Here is a 12,805-nt window from a genome sequence, read left to right on the forward strand (position 1 = left end):
TGTGAGATGGGGGAGTGTTAGAGGGACAGGGAGAGGGAGAGAGAAACTCTAAGCAGACGCCTCACTGAGGATAGAGCTGGATGCGGGGCTCAATCCCAGGACCCTGAGATCATGATCCTGAGACAAAACCAAGAGTTGGATGCTTAACTGACTGCACCACCCAGTCGCTCCTACTTCAAATATGTTTAAATTATAAGTAGTGACTTACCCTGTGTATCTCTTAACTTTCAGCAATGGTTATAAGCAGGAATTCTAATTTGGATTCTTCATCTTAGCTTGAATATTTTTATTGGTAAATATAGTTCTGTTTCTTTGACATCTTCAAACTCACTTTTGACGTATTTACTACCCCTTCTTTGTTCCGAAATTATACTAGATGGTGAATAGTAATCTATCAATGTATTCAGTGTTAATAAACATACCTTTTGAAGTGATGGAAATTCTGTTTTCTTTTGAGGAACTTATATTTAATTTCTTTAGTTTTCTGCAGTTGCACAGGTGCAGGAGGGCAGTATCTGAAATGTCACAGCTTCGCAGATCTAGAGTTTGGACTTCAGGATGTAAAATCTGTAAAAAATACATGATTTCGAAAAATTAATTTTTCTTCTAAATGTAAATGTTTATTCCATATTCAGTGTTTTGGCAGTGTTTTTTTTTTTTTTTAAGATTTTTATTTATTTATTCGACAGAGATAGAGACAGCCAGCGAGAGAGGGAACACAAGCAGGGGGAGTGGGAGAGGAAGAAGCAGGCTCATAGCGGAGGAGCCTGATGTGGGGCTTGATCCCATAACGCCGGGATCACGCCCTGAGCCGAAGGCAGACGCTTAACCACTGTGCCACCCAGGAGCCCCTGGCAGTGTTTTGACACGGTGATCATGAGAGACAAATGGTGGACAGAAAATATAGCAAAGAATACAAAAACCCATCTGAGTGCAGACACATATGTAAATCAGGAAAAAACAAGCCCACTTCCAACTGGAGGTACAGCTTCTAGTGTCCCCAAAGTCTTTACTGGGACACATGGCATTGTTGCGATGGTTGGTACAGAGTAAGGACTCGCTAGACCTGAGAAGCAGAACCATGGCGGTGGCATGTGCTTATCTTTTTCCAGTAGTTCCTGACGGTTATTAGAGATCATAGCTATGTGCCTCTGCTCAGCGGGTATGAGTATTTAGTTGCTATATACTGAATGGTTATAGGATGTGAGTATTGCTTTTCTAGAACACTTACCTCCTTCATTCTTACTGGGAGCGAGTACAAACAAACCCAATATTATTGAATGTTTACTTAAGGGCAACAAACAGCAAATCGATTTCAAACTGTTCTGAGCTCTCTTCCTTGGCTCCCTCCACCACTCCCTCCCTCCCTTCCTTTATTTCTTTTAGAATGAGGGGGTGGGGAGGGGCAGAGGGAGAGGGAGAGAGAATCTTACGCAGGCTGCTTTCTACTTTTTTCCAAAGTAGAAATTGCTTTACTTTTCTGAATAAAAATAATGTACTATTGTTGTAAAAGATTCAGACAATATAGAAAAGTTATAAAAATGATAAGAATAACCATTTTTATTTATTTAGCACTTACCAGGATGGGTACTAAGTGTGTTATATACATTATGTCATTTAATATTCTCTCTCAAACACACACACATCCCTGAAAGATTGGTCACTGCCATTTTATAAATCAGGGAATTGAGGCACCTGGAGCTTAAGTAGTAACACGAAGTCATAGTCAAAAAAAAAAAAAAAGGGCAGAGCTAGGATTGAAAACCAGGTCTTAGAATATGCAGGGAATAATCTCAGTCTTTTTTTTTTTTTTATGATATGTTAGTGACCATACAGTACATCATTAGTTTTTGATGTAGTGTTCCATGATTCATTGTTCGCATATAACACCCAGCGCTCCATGCAATACATGCTCTCCTTAATACCCATCACCAGGCCTATCCCCCCACCCCCCTCCCCTCTAAAACCCCCAGATTATTTTCCAGAGTCTATAGTCTCTTATGGTTCACTTCCCCCTGTTTACCCCCCCTTCATTTTTCCCTTCCCTCTCCTACTGATCTCCTTGTTATTCCTTATGTTCCACAAATGAATGAAACCATATGATAATTGTTTTTCTCTGCTTGACTTATCTCACTTACGTATTTTGTTGCTCTAGGGTGTAGTGTTCTGTATGTATCTATGAGGTCCATCTGGTCCAGTGTGTCATTCAAAGCTCTTTTTTCTTTGTTGATTTTCTGCTTAGATGATCTGTCTATTGCTGAGAGTGGAGTGTTGAGGTCCCCTACTATTAATGTATTATTATTTATATGTCTCTTTATTCTGATTAAGAGTTGGCTTATGTAGCTGGCTGCTCCCCTGTTGGGGGCATAGACATTTATAATTGTTAGATCCTCTTGTTGGATACACCCTTTAAGAATAATCTGAAAATGTAGAGATCAAGGGTGCTGGTATGATGAAGACAAGGGGAGCAGCTGATAGAACAGTGAGAGTTTTTTTAGTAACTATTACACATGAACATTTTGGTTATCTGGAGAAAAAAAAAGAACCCCAATGTTTTGTTGTATTTTAAAATTATTACTAATCCTACTATATGCCATTGCTCCAAAAATCTGAAACCATATCTAAACAGTAAAATATAATATGCTTGCTTTGCAATTGTACATACTCTTACCTCACTTATATTTGAATCTGTTATCTGCCCCTGGGTACTCATTATTTTAATCAGTCTATCTTTTATGTTGGGAGGCAAAGGCTTAATGTCTGTGATATATCTGGAAATATTCTTCATGCAGCACCACAGGCATCTGAAATACAAATACGATATGGTAAATTACATGGTACTGGTACCGATTACTAATATTTAAGATGTTTGTTCCCACTTAGTCCTTTCATAAACAGGGTGTACATTTGTATCAATATTTGCAAGGAAAGCTTGCTAAGATTCAAAAGCCTAGCATGCACTCGGTTAGGCTCTGAGGCTCTTAATATTTTTTTCTCAGCATACCTCATTTACTAAAATGCATTCTAAATGACAAAAAAGTTTTTCCTAAGTCAGTCTCTCTAATTCCTAAGACACAGTTACTACCAAGATTTCAGTTACATATTCCTAAATATTGAAAGAGGGCCTACTGATTGACAAGTTTTATTTATTAAGGCAGCAAACGTTTCACTGTTTTTCTTAAAAATCATGTGTATAATGAAATTGTGAAAGAACTACAACCACAGAGATTGCATAAATAGTACAAATCCTAGAGATGACAAACTTAGTGCCAGGACTGTATATGTATAAAGAAGAGTTATCAGAGCAGGCAATAATCAAGGCCCCTATGACCAACATATCTCCTATGTAGCCTGAAATTCCATCTATCCGAGAAACTCATACTTTAAACAAACAAACATAAATCTTACTTAAATCTCTAACTACAAATACCTCCACATATATATGATTTTACACTCATGAATTTCTCTGTCCTATTCTTCCCCCTTCCATTAGATTAGTTCCTCCCACTAATATCTAGTGTATGTTCTTATTTTTTTCTGTGCTTTTATACACACATGCACTTACATATTTAAAGGGTTGGGGGGAGGGGAATCACTGTTTCCTAAAATGGCCTCACCATATACTCACTTTTCTATACCCTCTTTCATTCAATAATATCTTACAAAATTCTTCAAAGCATCAAGTACAGTTTTAATGCTCCCCTAATGGCTATATAATATTTCACAGCATGGAGCATTTATTTAGTCTGTCTCTAGGACATGTTAACATACGTTGTCAGATTGTTTTCTAGGAAGTCTGTGACACTTCGTATTTCTATCAGCAGTACAGGAGTACCGTATTCCTCTACCTCCCTCAAGCAACAGAGTCATTTTATTTATTTTTTCATTTATTTCCATTGTCTCCATTTTCCAATTCCATCCCCCACCACTCCAGGAATCCATTCTAATGTCTAATGTGTACCCTTTCATTGTATGTGTCCTTTTAACATGCTTGCTGTATGTATTTCTAATTTATATATCTGGAATTTGTCATAGATTTGTTCAGTTTTTCACTCACCAGTGTTTTTAAGATCTACCTACTCTTAAATGTTGTAAGATCTAATGTGTGAAAAGTGGTATCTTATTATTACTTCAATTTGTATTCCTCTAACTGCTAGTAAATTTCACATCTTTTCATGAACTTGCTGGCTCTTCGGATATGCTTTTCTCTAAATTGGCTATTCATATCCTTTGCCTATTTTGCTATTTTTTGACTTACATTTGTAAGAGTTGTTTTTGTGGCCAAATATATCACTGAATTTGTATTTGTTCCATAAGTATTCAGAGGATATATATTCTCTAAGAGATATAATGTTCTATTATACATGTATGTCCAAATATATCTCTCCGTATATGTATATGCACACAAACATACTATGTGAATATATATGATTGTTTGATAGTACTATTTAATTCTTCTGTTATTTTTCTACTAAATTTATAGAATTCTTTTTTTTTTTTTTTTTTTTTTTTAAAGATTTTTTATTTATTTATTCGACAGAGATAGAGACAGCCAGCGAGAGAGGGAACACAAGCAGGGGGAGTGGGAGAGGAAGAAGCAGGCTCATAGAGGAGGAGCCTGACGTGGGGCTCGAACCCGGAACGCCGGGATCACGCCCTGAGCCGAAGGCAGACGCTTTAACCGCTGTGCCACCCAGGCGCCCCTAGAATTCTTTTTTTTTTAAATATTTTATTTATTTATTTTAGAAAGAGAGCACAAACTGAGGGGAGGAGCAGAGGGGGAGGAAGAGGGAGAGAATCTCCAGCAGACTCTACACAGAACATGGAGCCTGACACAGGGCTCAATCTCACAACCCTGAGATCATGACCTGAGCTGAACCAAGAGTCGGATGCTTAACTGACTGAGCCACCCAGGCACCCCTAAATTTGTAGAATTCTTAATTTACAATACTTGTATTTTGAAATCAAGTTTTACATTCATTTCTACTAGTTTTTGCTTTTTGTACATTACTGTTTTATAATGAAAAATTCAAAAATACATAAAAATAAAATAGGATGATAGAAAACCCATGCACCATAAATCTAGAATTAAAAAAATTTTTTTTAAAGATTTTATTTATTTATTTGACAGAGATAGAGACAGCCAGTGAGAGAGGGAACACAAGCAGGGGGAGTGGGAGAGGAAGAAGCAGGCTCTCAGTGGAGGAGCCTGATGTGGGGCTCGATCCCAGGACTCCAGGATCACGCCCTGAGCCGAAGGCAGACACTTAACGACTGAGCCCCCCAGGCACCCCCCAGATATCTTTCTTAAGACATAAGACATTTCAGATAAAAATAAAGCCTCCTTCATACACCTACCTAGGTTTACTTTTTATCTCCCTTTGCAGAGGCAACCACAAGCATGAAGTTTTTAAAAATAGTTTGTGTCCACGATTTTATTTTTACTACTAAAGTATATGTGATATGCATAAATAACAGAGTATTGTTTTCTGTATTTGCAAAATGTAGTGCATTAAGTTTCTTACCATGGCTGAACTTGTCAATTGTCCTTGTATTTGACAACTTTTCTTTTCATAAGACTTTGGTGTTAGTTGCAAATTCATGATCATTACATCTTCTTGTGGAATTCCTTTTATCATTAAGTAATGTCTGTCTCTTTATCCATATTATTTTTCAATTTGTATTGTATTCAGTCCAGTTTTAATATTGTTCTACTATCTTTTTTTGGCTTCTTTTGCTAACATTTTTTTTAAAAAAAGATTTTATTTATTTATTTGAAAGAGAGAGGCATGAGAAGGGGGACGGAGAGCGAGAAGCAGACACCCTGCTGAGCAGGAAGCCTGATGCACGGCTCAATCCCAAAACCCTGGGATCATGACCTTAGCTGAAGGCAGACGGTTAACCGACTGAGCCACCCAGGCATCCTTCTTTTGCTAACATGTTTATGAGACTCATCTGCATTATTGCAGATAGCTATAATTTGTTCATTTTAATTTTCCATTTGTTCATGTGCATTTTCAATGCTGCATAATATTCCACTGTTTGAACAATTTATCGTTTCTACTGTTGATGTACAGTTGGGTGGTTTATAATTTACTATTATGAATAATGTTCATATGAATACTATTGCACAGGTCTTTTGGTGCATGTGTGCTTGTGTTTTAATCAAGTATATGTCTAGGAGTAGAATTGCTGGCTTCTACGGGATGCATATGTTTAGCTTAATGCCAAAGAGTTTTCTGAAGTGATTGTACTGATTCCTACCTTCATTCAGTGAGAGTTCCTGGAATCCATCTCCTTGTCAACACTTGGCATTGTCAGTCTTTAATTTTAGCAATTTATGAATATATGGTAGCAATGTAATGTGACTTTAAGATGCAGTCCCTTATTATTAATTAATTTGAGCATGTTTTCATTTCTTTATTGTTCACTTGGATGGTCTCTTGAGGAGTTATCTGTTCAAGTATACTGCCCAGTTTTCTTTTGGGTCTACGTTTTACTTACTGATATGTAGGAGTTCACCTTCTATTCTGGATATGAGCTTTCTGTTGCTTATGTATGTTAAATATATTCCCCATTCTGTGGATTGTGTTTTCAATCTCTTAATTATATCTTATGTTGAAGAGAAGTATAATCGAATGCGGCCTAATATATTAATGTTTTCTTTACGGCAAGTTTCTTTTGGGTTCTGTTTATGAACTCTTTCACTGTCCTATGTTCATGAAGATATCCTGCTATGCTTTCTTCTAGAAAAAATTCACTAAAGGGATTGATTTACCTTTCACTTAAAATTTAACAAATTTTTTAAATTAAGTAATCTCTATGCCCAATGTGGGGCTCAAACTCACAACCCTGAGATCAAGATTTGCATGCTCTACTGAATGAGCCAGCCAGGTGCCCCTACTTTTCACTTTTTTTTTTTTTTTAAGATTTCATTTATTTATTTGACAGGGAGAGACAGCGAGAGACAGCGAGAGAGGGAACACAAGCAAGGGGAGTGTGAGAGGGAGAAGCAGGCTTCCCGCTGAGCAGGGAGCCTGATGAGGGGCTTGATCCCAGGACTCTGGGATCATGACCTGAGCTGAAGGCAGATGCTTAATGGCTGAGCCACCCAGGTGCCCCTACTTTTCACTTTTTGATTTAAAAACTACCTGGGACTGACTGTTGCAATTGTAAAGAACTTGCAGAATCTGAGTTTACCCCACTTACAAGCTTACAAGTGAGCCTATTACCAATTCATGAATGCTGGCAGAAGACCCAGCGATTCCTGGGTCAAAGAAAAAGGGCTTTATTACTCATGACAAGAGCAGTAGCCAGGGCTTCACATTTATGCTGGTTCCCCATGCCCTCTAACTCCTACAGTGTAATGTAGGTAGGGCCCAGATGAATGCTTGCTCACATGGTGGGTTGTATTGCGGGAGAAAACACCGAGCTTGGGTGATCCACAACTTTTATGGTAAACTGAAGCAAGTCTGCTCTTTTTTGGAAGGAGACAATATTTGCTGCACAAACAACCTTGAGAAGTGCCCTAGGTAAAGAGTAGTCAAGGCCTTACATTCTTGGCATACCCATAAGGCATGCCTCTCCCAACATCCATCCAACACATTCTTGGCTGAACTCAAATATTTATATAAGTATACCACTCTGTCAGCTACTCTAATTAATTTGACCAACAAAGGCAGACACCAAATTTGTTCAATCTGTCTCTTAAAGCATTTAATTAAGGCTACTATCAATAATATTCTAAATAGCCAGATAAGGCCAATCTGCAGTAATGACCTCGACAGTGCCCCCAGGGTCCCAGACTCAGCTAACTGTGAATAAGTATGGAAGGGTGGGGAGGACCCATAAGTCTCATTTTAGACAGGATGTAGTTCAATCTATCATCCACTGCAATACATGCAAAGGAATTTAGATTGTTATTTCAATGACTACATTTTTCTTTTGTACGGCTTCTAATTAAAAAAATCTGGGGTGCCTAGGTGGCTCAGTCAGTTAAGCATCTACCTTTGGCTCAGGTTGTGATCCCAGGGTCCTTGGCATCAAGCCCCATGTTGGACTCCCTGCTCAGTGGGGAGTCTGCTTATCCCTCTCCCTCTGCCCCTCCTCCCTCCTTGTGCTCTCTCTCTCATTCTCTCTCCCAAATAAATAAATAAAACCTTTAAAAAAAACACTATTATCTGTATTCTCTTAAGGATAACTGTTCCTTTGTCTTTGAATATGTCCAATACATTTGTTTTAAAATACCTTTCAAACTGTTCTATTATTTATAGTTCTTAAAGTGTCAATCCTCTTCTATTTTCTGCTGAGTCTCTTTCATGCCATTTTTTTTTTAATTCCTTAATCTCCAGCAGACTCCCCGCTGAGCCTGGAGCCTGATGTGGGGCTGGATGCAGGATTCCAGTCAGGGCTCAACCTCTGAGGTCATGACCTGAGCTGAAATCAAGCATGGGTCCCTTAACCAACTTAGCCACTCAGGCCACACCACCCCCCTGTCTTTTAAATTTTTTACTGTTAACTCTTTCACACAAGTAGTTTTTCATGTGAGTTCTGTGTTCTTTGTGTGAAGCCACCCCCATAGTGAAGGTTTGGGTTTTCTCTGCTGAAGGACCCTGTGTTTGGTTGGGCTTCAATAACAAAGTCCCACGGACTGGCAGGCTCAAAAACAAGAGAAATTTAATCCTCACAGTTCTGGATGCTGTAAGTCTGAAATCAGAGTGCTAGCATGGTTGAATAAGGGTCCTCCTCCTGGTTCATATTCAATGCCCTCTCTACGTGTCCTCACATTTTGGAAGGGGCCAGAGATTTCTCTGGAAATTTTAAAGGCACTAATCCCAATCATGAGGGCTTCACCCTCATGATTTAAACATCTCCAAAAGTCCCCACCTACTAATACTATCACCTTTGGGGGTTAGTATTTTAACATATGAATTTGGGGCTTACAAAAACATTCAGCCTGTAGCAGATCCCATGAGTATTCACAAGTTCCAAAGCAAAATTAATGTTATTTATTCATCTTGAGGATTCTGCAACATATTCACAGTGAAAATTCAAACCATACACCTGTGCATAATAACGGCATGAAAGACCAGTTTTTCAACAGGAATCTACTTTTGACTGGGACTTTATATCCTTGTCAGTGGATGTGGGTTGCTTGGGGGGGGGGCAGTGTTTGTGACCTCAGCTAGGTGGCTCTGCAGCAGGGGTAGATTCTGAAGGAGATAAGTAATGCAAGCTATCTGTTGACCATTGTCCCCACAAGTGGGAAGCAAGTCCTTCCCTGAAGAGTGACCTGAGTGGCACATGTCCATGGCTATCACTCTTATTTTCCAAAACTATCTTTCATTTAGGTGTTTATACATTTTAAGTAATTCATACTGAATGGACTACATGGCATAATAAAGGGCAGTAAGTTCAGACTCTCCCAGCTCTCATTCTCCTTTACTCTGTTATGATATTGAAATCAGGTACTCCATTATCAACAGACATTTATATCATTTATTCTAAAAGTTAAAAGCTTAATGAAAAAAAACTCCCAATTTTTTGGCAATGGCTTTATTAAGATATAATTGACATAACATCAGTGTTTTTTGGTATATCCACAGAGTGGTGCATTTGTCATCACTATCTAATTCCAGAATATTTTCATTACTCTAAAAATAAATCTTGTACCCATTAGCAGTCAGTTGCCAATCTCTCCCATCTCCCACCAATCTACTTTCTCTTTCTAGATTAGCCTGTAGTGCACATCCACATAAATGGAATCATATAATATATGGACTTTTGTTACTGGCTTCATTTATTTAGCATAACATTTTTAAGTTCTTCCATTTCAATTACTGTACTTTTCCTTTTTTTTTTTTTTAAAGATTTTATTTATTTATTTGACAGAGATAGAGACAGCCAGCGAGAGAGGGAACACAAGCAGGGGGAGTGGGAGAGGAAGAAGCAGGCTCATAGCGGAGGAACCTGATGTGGAGTTCGATCCCAGAACGCCGGGATCATGCCCTGAACCGAAGGCAGATGCTTAACAACTGCGCCACCCAGGCGCCCCAATTACTGTACTTTTTCAATTCCAGAATTACCATTAGGTTCTTTTTTATATTTACTGATATTGTCTATTTGACGAAACACTGTCATGATACCTTCTTTTTCTTTTTTGAAATCAAGGTGAAATTCATAAAATGTAATTAAAGTGTACAATTCAGTGGCATTTTGTACATTCACAATGTTGTGCAACTACCACCTCTATTTAGTTATAAAACATTTGCATTAGCTCAAAAGAAAATGTGTACTTATTAAGGAGTCAGTCCCCATTCCTCTCTCCAGTGGTATCTAGCAACTACTAACTTGCTTTCTGTTGCTATGGATTCATTCCATGTCAGTTATTTCATATAAATGAATTCATACAATATGTGGCCTTTTGTGTCTGGCTTCATCTACTTAGCATAATGTTTCCAAGGTTCATCCATGTTGTTGCATGTATCAGTACTTCATTCCTTTTCAATGGCTGAATGGTATTTCATTATATGGATATACCGCACTTTTTAAAAGATTTTTAGTTTTAAGTAATCTCTACACCCAATGTGGGGCTTGAACTCAAAAACCCGAGATCAAGAGTCACATGCTCTACTGACTGAGCCAGCCAGGTGCCCCCACATTTTGTTTATTAATCACTGGTGATGGACATTTTGATAGTTTCCACTTTTTGGCTATTGTGAATACTGCTGCTATGAACACATATGTACGAGTACTTATTAGAGTATCTAGTTTCAGTTCTTTTGGGTATATACCTAGAAGTGGAATTGCTGGATAATATGAATATTTTATGCTTAACTTTTTTTTTTTTAAGATTTTATCTATTTATTTGACAGAGAGATAGAGAGTACAAGTAGGGGGAGTAGCAGGCAGAGGGAGAAGGAGAAGCAGTGTCCCTGCTGAGCAGGGAGCCTGACGTGGGGCTTGATTCCAGGACCCCAGGATAATGACCTGAGCTGAAGGCAGATGCTTAACCATATGAGTCACCGAGGCACCCCTCTATGTTTAACTTCTCGGGAACTGCCAAGCATTTTCTCCTTTACTTCTTAATATATGGCTTCCTTTAATTTTTTGAATATATTTATAATAGTTTCTCTGAAGTCTTGTTAAGTACAACATCTGGGTCCTCTAAGAAGTTTCTGTTGCCTCTTTTTCTCCGTGTATAGGTCAAACTTTCTGTTTCTTTGTCTTGAAATTTTTTTCTTGAAAATGGGACAGTTTAGATAATATAATTTAGTAACTCTCGATATTGATCCCACACATTTGTGATTGATTGTTTGTTTAGTGGCATGGCTGGACTATTTCAGTGGTCTATTTCCCTTACTATATGCAATCTCTGATTTGCTTCTTAGTGGGCACAGCTTGGACATAAGCATTGTTCCCCTAGGATGTCAGTGGTTTTAGTAGGGTTCCTGTGACTATTTCTTTCTCTGATTATTCTGTTAAGTCTGTATTGGTATCACACCCAGCTGTCAACCTTCACTCACTATAGATTAATTGCTCTAAACTTTTCAACAATGTATGGGGTATAAATTGCCCCACAATGTCATCCAATTCATTTTGGACTTCTTTGTGGGATTCGTTTCTGAGATCAGTGTTTAAGATCTGTTCTCACCCAGAGCAGGCTCTTGTTAGAGGTCCCTATCCCTGGTTCTCTCTGGTAAACTTCCTGGCCTATGGTTTAGCTTGCCACTCACATGAAGCTATCAGACTCCTTGTTAATACTTACTTAGATTTGAACTTCCTCCACCCTCTGTTTCAAGTAAAATCATTTTCTTGAAAGCTTCTGAATTCTTTGTTTTGCAGCCTGTCTTTCTTCCTGGGAAAAATCTCTAAACTACAATTTCAGAGCTGGGAACAAGGACGATGATATGCTTCTGAGTGAAACCCTTCTTTAGGAGCAGAGTGCCGGGTAGTAGACTCTGGTCTTCTTAGCTTGCCTATTCTAAAATGGAACCTTCACCCATGAATGAGCTAGGATAAGGGAGATCAGCATCCCAGTATTCTCAGCATGCCATGCTGAAATAGAACCTCTGCCCCATAAGTGGGGGCCAGGTGGAGGTAGCAATCCCCCAACTGTCGACCATACTCACCCGTAATCTAGCCTGTGAACAAGTATCTAGGGAGGAGTGTGACAAGAAATGCTGGCATCCTGCTTTTCCCAGGAAAATACTGAAGCTCTTGACTAGGAACTGGGGGGAGAGGTAGCTCCATCACCTTAGCCATATCCACCTGGAGTAGAGGTATAGTTCAAATGCCATAGACTCTTGTTGTTCTTACTGAGTTTTAAAAGATTATATTGAATGCATGTTTTTTTCATTTGCTGTATGCCCTTAGGAGGATTTCCAGAGAGTTTAAGCAATAGGTTTTGTTTTATAATTTTCAACTTTTATGCTTATTTTCCTGGGGAGCAGGTCTGTGGAGCTCCTCATACTTCCTTTTCAATAAGTCTTCCAAATAACATCAGTCTTCTCATCCATATAACACCTATATCTCATTAATAAGAAATATGGTGACTCCTCTTCTCTCAAATATGTACTTGGGCTCCTTTTCAAATAAGTTGGTCATTTTAAGTTTGCTTACTTTTCAGTACAAGGTCTTTCTATCCCAATTGATTCTACAACCATTCTTGGAAAGAAATGGTTAGAGAGAGAGAGAGACAGACATACTCATGTATTTTTAAAAATCCATAAAATTGCTAAATTGTTTTAAAAATTGAGGTGAGATAGTCTCCCAACTTCTGGCTGGTGGTCACAGTCAAGCCTTT

General features: G+C 38.4%; 1 protein-coding gene across 6 annotated transcripts in view; it reads right to left on the minus strand.

The window, feature by feature from the left end:
• AMN1 (antagonist of mitotic exit network 1 homolog) overlaps nucleotides 1–12,805 on the minus strand; it is a 51,163-nt gene that overhangs the window by 24,352 nt on the left and 14,006 nt on the right. For 5 of the 6 annotated variants that reach the window (XM_026502150.4, XM_026502149.4, XM_048216524.2 and 2 more), the window contains exons 2-3: nucleotides 2,672–2,804; nucleotides 423–567 (exon numbers count right to left, since the gene is read on the minus strand). In XM_026502150.4, coding sequence (XP_026357935.1) covers nucleotides 423–567; nucleotides 2,672–2,804 — 278 coding nt within the window. Of the gene's footprint in view, nucleotides 1–422; nucleotides 568–2,138; nucleotides 2,592–2,671; nucleotides 2,805–12,805 lie in introns of those variants that run through there. The other variant, XM_057303226.1, reaches the window with a different exon arrangement.

Source organism: Ursus arctos, unplaced genomic scaffold (genome assembly GCF_023065955.2).
Source record: "Ursus arctos isolate Adak ecotype North America unplaced genomic scaffold, UrsArc2.0 scaffold_26, whole genome shotgun sequence".
Classification (NCBI taxonomy): Eukaryota; Metazoa; Chordata; class Mammalia; order Carnivora; family Ursidae; genus Ursus; species Ursus arctos.